The sequence below is a fragment of the Leptinotarsa decemlineata genome, unplaced genomic scaffold, assembly GCF_025532065.1.
Source record: "Leptinotarsa decemlineata unplaced genomic scaffold, Ldec_3_MD MMD2_tig00026328_RagTag_RagTag, whole genome shotgun sequence".
In the NCBI taxonomy this organism is placed as follows: domain Eukaryota; kingdom Metazoa; phylum Arthropoda; class Insecta; order Coleoptera; family Chrysomelidae; genus Leptinotarsa; species Leptinotarsa decemlineata.
This window is the reverse complement of record NW_027412688.1, coordinates 37858971-37877820: the sequence shown is the minus strand read 5'-3', so window position 1 is coordinate 37877820 and position 18850 is coordinate 37858971. Positions and strand designations below refer to the sequence as shown.

At 35.7% G+C, this 18850-nt stretch overlaps 1 protein-coding gene across 3 annotated transcripts in view; it reads left to right on the top strand.

The window, feature by feature from the left end:
• Positions 1-18850, top strand: part of LOC111514599 (growth arrest-specific protein 2) — a 66291-nt gene that overhangs the window by 46051 nt on the left and 1390 nt on the right. For 2 of the 3 annotated variants that reach the window (XM_074182783.1, XM_074182784.1), the window contains exons 2-6: positions 5952-6151; positions 15976-16100; positions 17078-17219; positions 17292-17714; positions 18615-18841. In XM_074182783.1, the coding sequence (XP_074038884.1) occupies positions 5959-6151; positions 15976-16100; positions 17078-17219; positions 17292-17714; positions 18615-18841 (1110 nt within the window). In that variant the 5' untranslated portion in view covers positions 5952-5958. Of the gene's footprint in view, positions 1-1531; positions 1558-5951; positions 6152-15975; positions 16101-17077; positions 17220-17291; positions 17715-18614; positions 18842-18850 lie in introns of those variants that run through there. The other variant, XM_074182782.1, reaches the window with a different exon arrangement.

The window sequence follows — 18850 nt, the reverse complement described above, 5'->3', positions numbered from 1 at the left end:
ATATATATATATATATATATATATATATATATATATATATATATATATATATATATATATATATGTATATATAATGCTTCCGCAGCCACAGTATTCTCTAGACCTGGCTCCAGTGACTTTTTCCTGTTCCCAGACTTCAAGAGAATGCTCACTGGAAAGAAATTTAGCACCGATGTCAAGATATATTCGTCGAAATTGAAGCTTATTTTGAGAACAAAGACAAATCTTACTATCAAAGTGTTTAACCTGATAGTCTTGAACTGTTGCTGAAATAACGACACTGAAATTTTCTGTTCAACTGAATATTATGTGAAAACTTTCTCTCACACAAATTGAGCAAAAAATTTATAGTAACCACCTCTAATTGGCATTAAATTGTGCAGAAATGTCTCATTGGTATAATATCTCATTACTTTTTAACACGCTTTATATCAACTTCACCTGTATGTATGTATGTTTGTAACTCTTATTTCCCGTTTGAATGCTCGGGATTTGTATTTGACAGAATTACCGACTTTATTGCTTGATCTATTCGCGGGCAGATGGCGCTGTATGTAATATCCTTGATATATTGTCATTATTGCTTGATCTATTCGCGGGCAGATGGCGCTGTATGTAATATCCTTGATATATTGACATTATTGCTTGATCTATTCGCGGGCAGATGGTGCTGTACGTAGTCTCCTTGATATAATTCGAACTCACTTTACATGTATTTCTTTCTTCATTTGGAAAAAGTATTTTTTTTAACATGCGCGCCTGCTCCCTTGGGCTTGGACTTGGAAGCTGATTTTCAGACTCCCTCTCCGGAATCGGGAAATATCAATGGTAATTTTTCTAAACAATATACGGCTGATTGATCCCAAAGTTTGGATAAAATATATATAGTTTAAAAAGACTAAAAAACACGCTTTTATAGCATATGAAACTAAAAAATGAAAAATATAGTTTAAAAAAGAACATCGAACTATAAAGTTTTTTCTTTTCAAATAAGCTTAAAACAATAACGAAGTATTATTGTGAAAAAAGCGTGGGCGCTTTGTGCCAATTTTTTTTTCAAACTTAATTTATTCTACTAACGTAGCACTGTCTTATATTGTCATTCAAATCTTGGACATTTGCAGCAAGTTGTCGTTAACGTAAGTTTCAGTGATATTATCATTTTCTGTTCGAAATGTAACTCTAGTGAGTCAAAATCAGGCGCTATTGTTGGCCGTTTTGACAAAAGTAATGACATAAGCCACAACCTGCATTATACATATTTTTTACGGATTGAATTGAACCGATTTCAATTAGATATTCCTTTCGATTCTCCGTCATCTCCTCCTTTAGGCTGATTTTGTGGGAGTGTGTCTTTCCGATTCGAAAAAGCCATACGCATTAATTGAGCAACAACATTTACATGTCAATAAAAATGCAGATGAATTGTGTTGCCATATACAATTGTTTTCGGTAGGACGAAACAAAATGAATATGTAAATGGAGATACGTGCCACATGTGAGGTTGCTTGGAAGATGAACAGTCGTTAGTACGATTCTAGTTCTCATGTATACAGGGTGAGTCGTTCAAAGCGATATATTGGTGAAACTCAAACAATAAAAATGTACTTTTGAATATCTAAGGAAAATAGGTGCATAGGAAAAACAAACATCTCTGTAAATACAGTTTGACAGTTTGAAATAAATTAAAGAAAAAGGGGATGGAATATTACTTTGTAATTAGTTGAAGTAATTATTTCCTGGTAACAAGGACTTATCTAAGTTAATTGCTCGTTAAAATTGGTGTTCAGATAGCGATATTCGTTACTGTAGTACATAGTTGTTTCGAAGTCACAATAACGAAGGTACGATAAGCTTTTTCTTGCAATTTTTATTTAAGCAGTTTTTTCTCATCGATTTTATAGGATTCATAAAGGTCAGTATATTTAATAGCAAGGGAGCCGCCCACTTTGCAAAATGGGGATTTACTCGAGCTCATTGAGACATATTAGGTTGCAAAGCTTACACTATAGATTTTTGAATATGTAAAATAATACTGTTGCATGGACATACTCGAGCGCGTCAGATATTAAAAGCACCAATGTCCTACGTATTTTTAATAATGTTGGTATGTTAATCTGATCGTTTGCATGATGTGGGTGGCTGTACGTAAGGGTTAAAAATGAAAAAAAATTAATCGAGCGCGTCAATAATCTGACGATTTCAATGTGATGCAAACGCGCGGCCATTATTATAATGTGCAAAATAAATCGTCATTTTGAAATATTCAAGCGCGTCAGAATAAGATATATATGGTTCATCTGTATGTTTTAGGCGTGCTGTCTCATAATCTGACGATTATCTAGAGGAATTCGCTTAATCTGACAAAAACAATATTTTTTTAAATTTTTTTTTCAATTCATTGAATTTAATTAATGGAGAAGTTCAAGAAATAGCATACAAATAAATGAGTGTATGCTTTTTAAGTAAAATACTTGTATTTATAAGAAAATAATTTTTTTTAAATGCTAGAAAAAATTTAATTTTTTATAATCAATTGATTAATTAATGAAGAAAAGAGAAATGAAACTTTCTATGTTTTTTACCACTTTCATTTGTAACTAACTTTACTGCAGTTTCGTCCTATAAGGACATTTTCAAACTCATATATTGTATAAGTTATTGTATAAGTTATGCGGTTTATAGATTGACTAATATCAAGTTTACCGATAAGGAGGCAACGTTGCATTATTACAATGATGAAAGACATGAAATAAATTCATCTGCTGGTCTTTGTTTGGGGAAACCAAACTGATAGTTGCTTAAGATGTTTGGGAATTCCAGATACAAAAAATTATACAGATTCTCGAATAATTTTCGATGTTATAGATCAGGGGTCTCCAAACTTTGAAGCCTTCGGGCCATAATGATTTATTCAGTTTGTTCCAAGGGCCAATTTCTGCCCTTAACTATAAGTATTTCTAGACTAGGATAGTCGCAAAGTGCGTGACCTGAGCAAACTTACGCTTTTTTTGCATTTCAATTATTATTGTGTATTGTGACACTTAACGACATCTAGTGGCGAGTAGTGGTACTATGTACTATCTTTTTCAGCTACCCGCTAGGTGGCATTAGGCATAATTAAATATTTGGAATTACCGCGTTGGTTCGAGAAAGTTCTGGTTCTAGCTAGTGTATTCCGATCACCTCGAGATGGCAGTAATAATTGCATATAAAAAGGCTAGCGGCGCAACTACGAATTAGTCTGCGTAGGAAAGGCGAAGGAAGCGAAACTGTCTATTGTGAAATTAAGTAACACCCGTCAATAAAAGTATTTTGATTTGACTTGTTTTTATGTGTGATTTGTTAGTATGGAAAAGAAGCGAAAAATCGACAGTGAATGCAGAACGTTCCAAGAAAAATGGAACTTTCAGTATTTTGTGATTGAGTCCAGTAATAAGGCGCTATGTTCAATTTGTAATGAAACCATAGCTGTTCTCAAAGACTATAACATTAAACGACACTATGAATCGAAACATCTTCAAAGTTACTCCAAGTATACAGGAAGTTTGCGGAAGGAAAAATTTGAAGCTTTGAAACGCGGATTCAAATCACAGCAATCTTTGTTTACCAAAGCGAATACTGAACAAGAGTCTGCAACTCGCGCCAGCTTTCGTGTGGCTCTTGAAATCGGAAAACGTGGCAAACCATTCACCAATGGAGAAATGATGACAGAATGCTTGATTGCAGTAGCCGAAGAAATATGCCCCGAAAAGGTAAATTTATTTAAAAGTGTCAGTTTGTCAGCAAACACCGTGGCTCGGAGGGTGTAAGACATCGCAGAAAATATACCATCTCAACTGTCTGACAAAAATGGACATCATGAGTGGTTTTCTCTAGCATTGGATGAGTCAGCGGATGTGTCAGATACTGCTCAGGTGTTGATTTTTATTCGCGGAGTAGATGAAAGCTATGAAGTGTATGAAGAACTTCTTGATATTGATAGTATCCACGGCACGACAACTGGGGCAGATATTTTTAAGGGAGTTGAAAATGCCATTAATAAAAAAAACCTTCGATGGAGAAATTTAAAATCTATAACAACTGATGGAGGCAAAAATATGTATGGTGAAAATAAAGGAGTGGTTGTACTTGTGTCAAAGGCTGTAGAAAATGATGGTGGTTCAAAACCATTAGCCTTACATTGTATCATTCATCAACAGTCCTTGTGCGGAAAATGTTTGGATATGTCTGAAGTTCTAAAACCAGTCATATCAGTTGTTAACTTCATCAGATCCACTGGGCTGAATCACCGACAATTCCACGAGTTTATTCAACAGATTGGAGAAAATGATTTAGCATATCATACTGCCGTACGCTGGCTTAGTTGCGGAAAAGTCCTTAAGCGCTTTTTTGAACTTCGAGCAGAGATCGAAATTTTTTTAAATGAGAAGCAGCGCCCTTTTGCCGATTTAGAAAATAGTGAATGGATGTGGAAGTTAGCCTCCTATGTCGATTTGACAAATCATATGAACGAACTGAATTTGAGATTGCAAGGAGAAAATCAGCTTCTCCCCGATTTATACACCAATATCAAATCCTTCAGGCAGAAAATGATACTATTTCAATCGTAATTACGTAAAAAGTGTTTCACACATTTTGAGACATGTGAAATATTCAGCCACACTACAGAGACTGAATTTTCCGTCAATTTTGCCATCGAAACTTTGAGTGCTTTGAAGATAAACTTTGATACTCGTTTTTCAGATTTTGATGCCATTGCGAATGAAATCCTTTTGATTCTGACATTGAAACCCTGGCTCCGGAAGTCCAAATGGAAATTATTGATTTACGGTGCAGTGATATGCTTAAGAACAAATATCAAAATTCATCTTTGTTGGAATTTCATAAAAGTCTTCCACTGGAACAATTTGATAATTTGCATAAATTTGCTCGTAGGTCGTTTTCTGTTTTTGGTACTACTTACTTGTGTGAGAAAACGTTTTCCAAGATGAAGTACACAAAGACTGTTTACAAATCTCAATTAACCGATGCGCATCTTAAATCTCTTTTGATAATTGGTACAAGTAAAATTGATCCACAACTACAAAGTATTGTCGGTGGAAAATCACAATTACATAAATCTCATTGGTGTTTTTGTTTTACTGTGATTCATTTCAATTATTTGTTAGTCATTAATATGCTTTAACTTAGATAGGTACTTGAGTTAAGTTTTCTTTGTCATCATTTCTGTCGTTAAGTTTTACCTTGCAAGTAAATAAAACCGAGTAATTATCATTCTGTGTTTTCTTCTTCAACTTATCACAGCAATAGTAACAACAATTAGGTAATCATTGGCTGTCGCGGGCCAGATTGATGACAGTAAATTTGTGGCTTTCGCGGGCCGGACTGATGACACTGGCGGGCCGGATTTGGCCCGCGGGCCGTAGTTTGGAGACCCCTGTTATAGATAATTAAACGACTGATCTAAAATCAGATTATTTTCAACCTCATGAGTTGAACTAGAACTTTTTTCTAAAACCAGTCGAAGAACCTACTGAATAAGATCCAAAGTATTTCAATGGATGTAGTAGATGAATGCGTTGTCCTTTAAATTATCAATATTGTTTCTGGTAATTGAGACTTTTTGCCGTGGAAAATCGCTGTCAATTTCCAAAATATATTTCAGACAGCAATGCCACTTCGGTGCTCCACCATTTCATTTTGGTGGGAAGCATTTCCTACAATATCAAGTTCATACGGTTTCTTTAAACTGGCATTATGTGCTTCTGAACAAAATTCAAGAAAACCATCAACGATAACTGCTGTCAAATGAGAGAACTATACCACAATTACCCGTAGAGGGCCATGGTTAGTATAAAAATCACGATGCCAACTGAATAAATTGAATATCCCCATGAACCAAGCCTAATTTCGTTTTTCCATGATATTGACAGCAGCATCTGTTTCAGATCAGCCATGAGCGACAAGTCAAGCTTACTGAGAAACCGAAATAGTTGGGGACCCATATCAGTAAGTACGCCCATTTGTTATCGAGGCAAAACCAACGATGAAGAAGCAGAAGAAGAAGACGACGAGGTCAAGAGTATTCAAGCGAGACAGCTAGATCCACTGAAAGAAGACCTCGCTGATTGGCTGAATAAGACTTTGGGTGAGTATGACAGTTTCACATGAATATACATTGATTTCCATGCACATAGTAACTATGGTGACTATTTTTGGAGGTATTAACGCAGATTAATTGCAAAACCGTACCACTGTAGCAATATTATCAGGCTAGGTTAGGTCCAAGGGTCTATTCGACCCTCCACCGCAATCCGTAAGGATTTATTGTGGCTCATACCTATTCACACCTACCAAATAAGTGATGAAAAATGCTTCAAGATGATATATCATGTCCCTATACCTAAATCGTCAAGTTTTCTCATTAAAGTCGCTTCTTCTACAAACATTATTTTTTTTAGAATTTGGATTTAGGTAGCAGTGGAATTATCAAGCTTATAGCAGTTCGGTTACTTTTATAAGTAATTTACAAAGAGTTATGGACGGTGTTTCGAATCATCTTCCAAATTGAATGCAAATATCGATTATTCAAACGAAGTTCTTATGAAATTATTTATTATACGCATGAACAAAGTGATCAAATCATTGTCAGAACGTGTAAAAAATTCAACCAAATGTATCCTGAATCGACACCAATTAACGAGAGGAAGTTTGTAAGGTTACAAAATAATTTCCACAACTATGGCTCAAAGTTTCCAGGGAACAACTGTACCAAAAATCAGTCATTTCTAGGTAAAAAGTAAGATTTTATAGGCTAAAACATGTGAAAGTACAAACAATAACAGAATAGGATGATTCAAAATAACAAAATTGTAAACAAAATATCACATTTTCACAATAAATACTGAAAATGTTGTCCATTACATTCAAAACACTTTAAAATGTTTTTTTGTACGCGACTTGTGGTTGCTTTTTCAATTTCCTGGGGATCCAGATCTTCAATACTCCGCACTATTCACCGTCGCAATTCTTCTTTGGTAGGCACTGGAGTACTGTATACCCTTTCTTTTAAAACACCCCATAAAAAAAGTCAAGTGGCGTGAGATCGGGTGATCTCGGTGGCCAATCCCACGGCTCTAAACGCCTAAACCAACGATCGTCGAAGAGTTCGTCAAGTTTCCTGGAAACTTCCTGGGTGGAATGAGCTGGCGCTCCGTCCAGTTGAAACCACGAATTCCTATATTCCTCTAAAGGCAAATTTTCAAGAAAATCGGTTACAGTCGTCCTTAATATTTGGAGATATCTCTCTGCATTCAGTATGTCTTCATAAATAAAAAAGCTAATTTTATTGTTCTTCAGAATACAGAAAACATTCAGGTCAATTTTTTTTGAAACCCCATTTCTTTTGTAACATGAGGATTATGATCAGCCCAAAAATGTTTATTCCTTCTATTGAAAATACCATCCCTCGTAAATTTTGATTCGTCGCTCCAAATTATTTTTGACAAAAATTCCCGATCTTCCTGTTTATGAATCAAAAGGGATTCACAAAAATGCATTCTAAGTTCGAAGTCTACTACTTTTAGAGCTTGAACTTTGGTAAATTTATACGGATGCATTCCGTGACTTTTCAAAATTCGTTGTACTGAAGCATGTGATACACCTAAATATTTTTCTGCACTGCGAATGGAAGCTTCTGGATATGCATAAAAATATGTCAAAACGTTAACAGTATTGTCCTCATTTGAAGTAACAGGTTTTGGTAATGTTGAAGGCGCTTTTAACATGGAGCCATAGTTAAGGAAATTACTTTGTGATCTTACAAACTTCCTCTCGTTCATTGGTGTTAATTCAGGATACATTTGGTTGAATTTTCTACAAGTTCTGGCAATGATTTGATCACACTTTCCGTGTATAATAAATAATTTCATAAGAACTTCGTTTGAATAATCAATATTTGCATTCATTTTTGGCGATTTTTTGAAACACCGTTAATAACCATTTATCAATTACTTATAAAAGTCACCAAACTGTCATAAGCTTGATATTTCCACGGCTACCTAGAAATCAAATTCTTTAAAAATTATTTTTTGTACAACTGTTATTGAAAATCTCTTTGATAGAAACACTTCAATCAGAACACCTACCAAAAAATCATTTAGAAAAGTTCACACATGCAGTTCGTGCTATTGGTAATATTAAATCCCTGAGAAGTTACTGACGATGACGAAGTAGTATTCAGTCCAACTGTATAAAGTCCTTCATGACTAACCAATAATCCTCCTTAAAATAACGTGAGTTGGCGTATGTAGTTGTAACATATGCCTTGTATTCCAAAGATCGTGTGTTCAAATCCCATGGACCCTATAATTTTTTTATTATCGGCAGTAACGTTATACAAAAAAATTTGTATGATACATTTGTTGAAAGTGATTTTATTTTGCTCGTGAGTTTGCTCCACTTGCTGACGCTCGTTTTGCAATAATCCCCACTCCCAAAATAAAATGCCACTTTCAACACTTGTAGGTAAAACGTGAATAACTATTTTTCCACAAAAAAGGCTTTATTAAGAAAACTTGACGATTTAGGTATAGGGACATGATATATCATCTTGAAGCATTTCTCACCATCTTTCAATTTACCGAGTAATATACAGGGGGTTTCATTTGAAAAAATGAACTTTCGACTACTTTTATGCACAAAGGAAATAATAGTAATTTTAGCACGCCCTGTATGATATGGAGTCGATTTCTCGGTGTAATTTGAATATTTCGAGTTTGTCCAAACTATCTTCAAAATATCAACTTTTCATGAATTGAGAGTACTGATGTACTTAATTTCAAGTAGGGCTATGTTTTGGACCATATTTAGCACAATTTATTTTTTGTCTCGAAAACAGATAGAGATAGGTATAGAACATTATTAACAAAAAAGTATTAAAATACTAGAGCGATTCCAAAAATGTATTAATATACGGGGTGTTCCTTTCAAAAAAATAAGTTGCTAGAACTTTTTGATGGAAGTGGCAACGCCGCAATGCTGAAAATATTTTAGATCGATAGAACAGGTAAGGAAATGTGAGAGGTGAAATTTTCAGAAAAATCATGCTTTGCGTTTTCCAGAAACGTCTAACCTACCATCGACCGTGAGTCACGCTGTATTTTTTTCACACATTTAAATGGTTATAGGGCGTTAACCCCCGGGAGTAATTTATCCATTCTCTCTGTATATGACTACCGCTGCGTTTTGTACATAATACTCATTTGAATAACAACTTGATTATGCTCGAGGTGTATCACATTTTCTTTTCTGTAAACCTCGTCGCAGATGTTCATCTAGATCGGCGTGGAGCACGTAAAGAAGTCATCCGCCCGAAGATAACACGACAAGATGTCATAGGTTATGGTCTATGCGGTCGACTCCTTTGAATGTTCCGTTCCGAACAGTTTTCTACTTCCTCATACAGCGTGTCGCGGACATGACAGCCGCTTTCTATCGTCGAATATTATACTAAAACCAATAATGATTGAGAGTAGAAGTGAGCCCAGTTGACAGCAAATCGGGGGCGTGCTTATTAATTTTTGAGAGGGTTAAGAATGATAGAAAAATTCTTAGTACAATTCGTTAAAATATTCATACACATTTTTTATTTATTTCATTAAAACTTTGCAATATCGTAATTTACCTAATCGTTGTAGTCATTAGGTGGGCCTTATGAAAACGGAGTAATAATCCTGGTAATTATAGTAGGTACCAAATAAATTAACAATATAATATGAAACACAATATATATATATATATATATATATATATATATATATATATATATATATATATATATAACTTTTTTTCAGTATTGGGTTGCAGCAATTGATAAGTGAACTCTTTATAACTATTCTCAAGCTTTCGAGTAACTTAAACTCATCGTCAGGGGTACTAGAAAATACAAATTACAAATTTTTGATAATAGAATATAATATAAATGTAAATGTACAAATTTTCGTCTAATCTTCAACCTCAGATTCGTCACTGTTGCTACCGCTATCATCAAAGTGAATTATGATTGGTTCAATATTGTGTTCAATACGGTTGTCTACGTCCCACATTTTTTGCTCCTCTTTTAAAACATGCTGCATGCATTTCTTTCAGTCTTCTGCAGAAACAGTTCGAATAGCTTCTTGTAGGTGATGTTGCACGTCCACTAATTTAAATGTTCTGTTTTCTCGTGCCACGTATCCTTTTACTTGCGCCCAGATTAATTCTATTGGGTTTAATTCGCAGTGGTATGGTGGTAACCTTAAAACTGTAATTCTACGACTTAACGCCATTTCATCCACTGCGAATTTTTTATATTTGTCTGTGTGTAACTTTGTTAGCTGAAGTAGTTCTGCCTTTAAACTATCTTTGTTATATTGGATGTTCTTATTAATTAACCATTCTTGCATTGCTGCTTTTTTCCATGATTGTTTCGGTAATGGTTCTAAATGTCGACTATGGTATGGGGCATTGTCCATAACGATGACAGACCCAGGTTCCACAAGTTGAATGATGCTTTCAAACCATTTTTCAAACACCTCCGCATTCATCTCTTCATGATAGTCGCCTGTTTTCTTGGATTCAAATATTAATTCACCATTTGGTAAAAATCCACTGTCGCTTCCTATATGCGTAACTATCAGACGACTACCTTTTCCAGATGGCTGTTTTAACCCAACTGACAAACCTTCAATAAAGGCTTGTCGTGCACTTGTTATATTACCACCCTGCCATACTTTTTTGACCGTATGTCCTTGGTTAACCCATGTCTCGTCCATGAAGTACAATTTTTTTTTGAGCTTCCGAAATTCGTCAATTTTTCTTAGATACTTTCTTCTCCATGCTATTATTTCTTGACGTTCAATGAGAATGCTTTTCCTGTCAACTTTTCCGTACGTAAATTTCATTTCGTGTACAAGTTTCCTAAAAGTTTCTTTACCCATTTTTGGGACCAATTCATGATCGCTAAGTGCCTCCAGAACTGTTTGTAGTGTGGGCAGCTCATTTCTGAAAAAGAAACTGTGAATAGTTCTGCGTATACTGGTTTTGGCTTCTTCATCAACTGTGATTTTTTTTCGTCCGCTACTAGTTTTTGGCGTTTGTACGTCCCCATGAATTTCTGCTTCTCTTAGTATTTTGTAAATTGGTGATTTATATCAATTGTTTATTTGGCTTTTTGTCTAATATTTTAGTATCTTCAAAGATTTTTTCCAGGATTAAAGGTTAGTAAGGAGCGTGTTACAGGGATGGTCTGTTTAATAGATCAGGTTATTGTCAAGAAGTGAATAATGGTGGTAATTTTGAACATTTAATTTAATTGTAAAAATTAATTTTCTCAGTTATAGTGGCACCAAACTCAAAAAACTTCATATTTCTGAACAGAGGACCAAAATCCCTTTCCAACAAGGTGCCACACGACCCCTTTGCTTTTTAAAATTTTCGAGGGGGTGCTTATAATTCAGAAGGGGTGCTTGAGGGGGATAATATTTTCATACTGTTAATTGTCAATTTAAAAATAAAAATCGACCTGTTTCAGTTTTTTTTTCACACAGTACAACATAACGCTAAAAATGAATTTATTCCATACATATGGACCGCACTGTATATCACCCAAACTATTTTCATTTCTAGGAACAACTCATGATACTGGTGAATAATTAGTAGCAATTTCTACCCAAGCTATCCTTTTACCTGCTTTTAAGATCTGTCCTAATTATCAATTTCCTCGTGGCAAACTAAATACAACAAAGGGGAACAATTCAAATTTATTTAATAATTCAGAAATAAACCCAAATTTTTACCTCAATTAATTTCTAATAATTCCAAAAGGTTCGGTATTGAACCTTTCCCTTCCAAATGTATTACGTCATAATCCTGGTTGAAATTTGTATAATTTTCATCAGTTGTTACTTCCATTGTCTAATATGATATAAATTGATTTGTTATCCCTGAAAGAATCTGCAAAAAAATTAATTTTTTTTAAGATTACCTGAAAAATAACAATTTTATTAAACAAAAAACTGAAATAACAATTTAAATAACATACAAGAAAAAACCAAGAAAAAAGGTGAAGTATCTTGGTTTGGAATGTTTTAATTTTTTTAATTTCCATTTCTTGTTGATAATTTTTTAATTTTTTCAGCTCGTGTTAATAGTTCAATATTTTTGGTTGTTGCTTGTATGTTATTTTATTGTAATTTAGTTTTTTGCTTACTAAAATTGTTATGATTACCTAATTGTTGTTACTATTGCTGTGATAAGTTGAAAAAGAAAACACAGAATGATAATTACTCGGTTTTATTTACTTGCAAGGTAAAACTTAACGACAGAAATGATGACAAAGAAAACTTAGCTTAAGTATCTAAGTTTAAGCATATTAATAACTAACAAATAATTGAAATGAATCACAGTAAAACAAAAACACTAATGAGATTTATGTAATTGTGATTTTCCACCGACAATACTTGGTAGTTGTGGATCAATTTTACTTGTACCAATTATCAAAAGAGATTTAAGATGCTCATCGGTTAATTGAGATCTGTAAACATTCTTTGTGTACTTCATCTTGGAAAACGTTTTCTCACACAAGTAAGTAGTACCAAAAACAGAAAACAACCCACGAGCAAATTTATGCAAATTATCAAATTGTTCCAGAGGAAGACTCTTATAAAATTCCAACAAAGATGAATTTTGATATTTGTTCTTAAGCATATCACTGCACCGTAAATCAACAATTTCCATTTGGACTTCCGGAGCCAGGGTTTCAATGTCAGAATCAAAAGGATTTTGAAAAAGCTTAATTTCATTCGCAATTACATCAAAATCTAAAAAACGAGTATCAAAATTTATCTTCAAAGCACTCAAAGTTTCGATTGCAAAATTGACGGGAAATTCAGTCTCTGTAGTGTGGCTGAATATTTCACATGTTTCAAAATGTGTGAAACATTTTTTACGTAATTGCGATTGAAATAGTATTATTTTCTGCCTAAAGGATTTGATTTTGGTGTATAAATCAGGGAGAAACTGATTTTCTCCTTGCAATCTCAAATTCAGTTCGTTCATATGATTTGTCAAATCGACATAGGAGGCTAACTTCCACATCCATTCACTATTTTCTGAATCGGCAAAAGGGCGCTGCTTCTCATTTAAAAAAATTCGATCTCTGCTCGAAGTTCAAAAAAGCGCTTGAGGACTTTTCCCCAACTAAGCCAGCGTACGGCAATATGATATGGTGAATCATTTTCTCCAATCTGTTGAATAAACTCGCGGAATTGTCGGTGATTCAGCCCAGTGGATCTGATGAAGTTAACAACTGATATGACTGGTTTTAGAACTTCAGACATATCCAAACATTTTCCGCACAAGGACTGTTGATGAATGATACAATGTAAGACTAATGGTTTTGAACCACCATCATTTTCTACAGCCTTTGACACAAGTGCAACCACTCCTTTATTTTTACCATACATATTTTTGCCTCCATCAGTTGTTATAAATTTCGAATTTCTCCATCGAAGGTTCTTTTTATTAATGGCATTTTCAACTCCCTTAAAAATATCTGCCCCAGTTGTCGTGCCGTGAATACTATCAATATTAAGAAGTTCTTCATACACTTCATAGTTTTTATCTACTCCGCGAATAAAAATCAACACCTGAGCAGTATCTGATACATCCGTTGACTCATCCAATGCTAGAGAAAACCACTCATGAAGTCCATTTTTGTCAGACAGTTGAGATGATATATTTTCTGCGATGTCTTGCACCCTCCGAGCCACGGTGTTTGCTGACAAACTAACACTTTTAAATAAATTTACCTTTTCTGGGCATATTTCTTCGGCTTCTGCAATCAAGCATTCTTTTATCATTGGTGAATGGTTTGCCACGTTTTCCGATTTCAAGAGCCACACGAAAGCTGGCGCGAGTTGCAGACTCTTGTTCAGTATTCGCTTTGGTAAACAAAGATTGCTGCGATTTGAATCCGCGTTTCAAAGCTTCAAATTTTTCCTTCCGCAAACTTCCTGTATACTTGGAGTAACTTTGAAGATGTTTCGATTCATAGTGTCGTTTAATGTTATAGTCTTTGAGAACAGCTATGGTTTCATTACAAATTGAACATAGCGCCTTATTACTGGACTCAATCACAAAATACTGAAAGTTCCATTTTTCTTGGAACGTTCTGCATTCACTGTCGATTTTTCGCTTCTTTTCCATACTAACAAATCACACATAAAAACAAGTCAAATCAAAATACTTTTATTGACGGGTGTTACTTTATTTCACAATAGACAGTTTCGCTTCCTTCGCCTTTCCTACGCAGACTAACTCGCAGTTGCGCCGCTAGCCTTTTTATATGCAATTATTATTACTGTCATCTCGAGGTGATCGGAATACACTAGCTAGAACCAGAACTTTCTCGAACCAACGCGGTAATTCCAAATATTTAATTACGCCTAATGCCACCTAACGGGTAGCTGAAAAAGATAGTACATAGTACCACTACTCGCCACTAGATGTCGTTAAGTGTCACAATACACAATAATAATTGAAATGCAAAAAACCTAAGTTTTGCTTAGGCCACGCACTTTGCGACTATCCTAATCCAGAAATATAGTTAAGGGCAGAAATTGGCCCTTGGAACAAACTGAAAAAATCATTATGGCCCGAAGGCTTCAAAGTTTGGAGACCCCTGAACTATACGAAAACCTCAGAATCGCGTTTAGAAATAAATTTACTCCCGTGCGTTCAATTCGGTTGAAAAATAACTTGCACGGCATCGAAATATTATCAAAAACGCTAATTGGGCATTTGATCACGAACGATCGATCTATTTATGAAACGGGACGCTGTACCAGGTACACCGAGAGGTCAAAGAAACGTACGATTACGTTCCGCGACAGATAACTTCCTCGAATCCACCAGAATAACAGACATCAATTTTATGGAGGCAATAAATTTTTATTCTTTCTCCATATTTGATGAGCTAATAAAATGAATGTTTCAAAGTAAGGAGCAACACTCGGTTTTTGTGATACGAAAGATGTTGGATTGAGAAAGAATTTATTGGAATAGAGTTTGTAGGCGATTAAGTAAACAACTAAATGATATTTCTGTTCCGTGCTCACGATAGAATTAACTAAGTCTACTCGTAGCTGAACACAATTTTTCGATAAAAATGTGGATCTTCCTCCACCTCTACCAGCGCTCATTCACCAAATGTTAGACGTTGTGGGAGGTCGTGTGGCTTCAATTCTTGCACCAGCTGTATCTTATAAGGTTTTACACCCAAATCTTTTCGCAAAATTTTCCACTTAGTGGAGTAACAGAGTAACAATTGCTGCGAACGGCGGCGAATCGACATTTCACGGTTATCACGAACACTGACGGATACAGCCGCAATATTTTCTTCTGTCCTCACTCTACGTAGGCGTGTTGGTGGTTTAATGTCCAATAATGTAAAATGGGTTCGAAATTCAGTCACAAGCTTCCGAATAGCTTCCTCAGTAGGCCGGCGAAACTGCCCATAAATTGGAAGAAGTGCACGATGCACTTGCTTCACCGAGCATGAATTTTGATAATAAAATTCAATAATTTGCAAGCGTTGTTCATTCGTAAGTCGATTCATAGTTAAATTATAGACCAAACTGAACAAGTTTGACAATGACACAAGACACGATTCACGCGTGATCTGTCAAAAACAGTGTTGCCAAAAAGATACCAACAAAAAAATCACTCATTAGTAGGATAATTATTACAATGTTGAACGTACTTGTTCGTTGAACTTTTTTTGATCGGAAATGAAATAATTGTTCGGAATTACTTGAAAACTAAACCGTTTTCAGCAGTTGAGAGTGCTGACTGAAACATGAAGAAATTATAACAAAACACCTGCCTCTTTCATTCATGTGCTTCTTCAACCAATTGATTTAATCATTCCAGGTGTTGACTACATCACCAAAGACAATTTTCTCGCCGAATTAGATAACGGCGTGGTGTTATGTCACTTGGCCCAAGGAATTTGCGATACAATCAAACAAACCGTAGCCAATGGACTCATCAAGGGGGTAAGTTACTTCTTTTTCTTTTTCTTTTCTTCTTCTTTCTTTCAGGTGTGTAACTCGTGGTTGATTGACTAGTTAACTTTACAGAAACAATATTTGTTATTACTATCAAGACAGTTACAACTTGTAATAATTGGCATAACTTAACGAACAAACCCAACCTTAGAAGGAAGGGAAATTACACCCCGCAGTTGAAAACTACCACACTTGTTTCATAAAGATAAAAATTCTTAAAATAACCAAGGTGTCATTTTTCTACTATGAAAGAAAATTTCTCCTCCTTGTAAGGTTTTGATTATTCATTAGGTTGCGATAAACCGACTCTTAAATTTTTACCAATCAACTTACCATGTGTGAACGTCATTTACGGCGTTTTCCATTGGAAGAACAGTGCACACACTGAATATGCACTGGTGTTAGCAATGGAAAACGCCAAATACATACATGTTACCTTGAGTGGACAACCTAGCTTGTGACAGCCTGTATTGCTGGTGGCCTCAAACATTAAATGACTTATACCCCGACTGAATATTACGCAATAGGTACTTTACTTCATTTGAACTTGCACTTGACTTTGATGCACTTATTCTCCGGATAACTCAATGATTTCGTCTGTTTGAGGCTAGTCTTTGGTCTCTTTGGGATCCACACCTCGAGAATTTGAGATTTTTAAATCGTCTTTTTCAGTATTAACAAAAAAATAGAAGTTCTGGTCACAATTTCAATGAACAGCACATTAAAGCAAGGTTACATATTTTCAGTTGTTTTTTCAGTAGCACTAAGCAACAAATGAAAGAAAAGATGTTAATTTCGAGAAAACAAAAACTGAAATTTTGGATTGTTTCATATCTCCGAACCACCGTTACCCTTTCCTTCTGATTCATCATTTTATATTATATTAAACAATGGAAGTTCGACCTAATGAAATGCACCATGAAACATTGTCAACCACCTTCATAAGCTTTTATTATTATTTTCAGCAAATCCCCAGTATCAGAGGAAAATGTTTCGAAAAGGCTGCGAGAAGAAGTTTTTTTTCTAGGGATAACATGGAGAACTTCATCAGGTTCTGCAGATCGCTTGGTGTCCACGAAAATCTCCTTTTCGAAAGCGATGATTTAGGTAAAGCAATGCAACAACATAACGTAGTCAAATAAAGTATCTATCTATAAAGAAACATGTTTCTGTCCACAGTTTTGCACCACCAGCCGCGAAACGTCATCCTCTGCCTCCTCGAAGTAGCCCGGATAGCCTCCAAATACGGCGTGGAGCCTCCAGGTCTGGTCCAACTGGAAAAGCAGATAGCAGAAGAAGAAGGTCGGTCTCCTGGATCGAGACTGAGCTCCCTGTTATCGTGGCAGTACCCAGACAGCAGTTTCAATTCTTCATCGACCTTCAACTCCCCCTCGAGTTTCAATTCGTCCTCGAGCTTCACAAAGATGCGTCAGAGCGCGTCTGCGTCTGCCATTTCGTCCGTTATTGACAGGTGGGACGGAGGACACCACGTGATTCTGGTCCCCGAACGCACAAGTGACCTCCCCTCTCCCATAGTTGCAGCTAGCGGAGCTAGTGATGGAGTTCCTAGTGATAACACCGAGGATGAAGATTGGTCCAGAGGTGAGAGGATTACTCTTAAGCAGTGTATTTCTTTGGATTCCACCAATATGTCTTGGCCAGTATGTCGGTGGAACTGCAAAGGCCGCTTCTCGAAAGCTTGGAACACTGTTTCGAACCAGAAAACTGTACATATCTCAGCAACTTTTGACGCTTTATGATGCCCAGATGAGACCTAATTTGGACTATTAATCTCTGCCCCCAAACATACTAGATTCCATCCGGAGCCACATTCATAAGAAATCATTGTAACTTATGATGAGATGTGGGTTCACCAGTCAAGAAGCTTCGAAATCCTTCCAACTAAGCCAAAACCGAAAAAAGCTCGTCAAAGTCAATCAAAAGTGAAGGTGACATTTCTTTTTTCGGTCACCGCGAAGTTGTGGACTCAGAGTTCTTGGCAGAAGGTGAGACAGTGAATAAAGAATATTATCTGAGCGTTATGCGGTCTTTAAGAGAACAAATTCATCGAATTTGGCTAAAATCTCAACAAGTCTTATTGAATAGCCTCCGTAATTGCCCGATATGGCCCAAAACTCAAAATACCACTTCGAAGCACCTGTTTTCAGCCAATAGATGGCATAAAAGAGAATTCGCAGCGAGTGCTGAAGACTCTTCCAAAAAATACGTTTGAAAAATGTTACCTTGATTGGGTTGTCCATAAATATATTCTTTCGGGAGGAGTCTACTTTGAAAGCAATACAATAAATGTCAATGAACAATACATATTTTGCGTTGCATTGACTCATTCCCTGTACTTTTGTACAAACTGTAACTCTTTATGAAGTGACCCGAAAATGATAAAAACTTGAATTCAAATCATAAATATGGTTCAGATTAAAAAATGTTTAATACTCCTACTTCGCTTTTCTGAAATTACCAAAATATTTCCAATTTCCGCAGGTAGTGGTGAAGATCCAGATAGGGACCTGACCCCACCACCAAGACCTTCTTCTACGGGCGGAGGAGAGTCCCCCAGTCCCACCACGGAGTTGGACAGGAAAGTACAGCTGGCTGCTCGTCTGATGCAAAAAAATTGCAACTGCTCGAGCGGAAAATGCGACAAACTGAAGATCAGGAAGGTGGGGGAGGGAAAGTACAACATAGCCGGCAAAAACGTTTTCGTTAGGGTAAGTTCA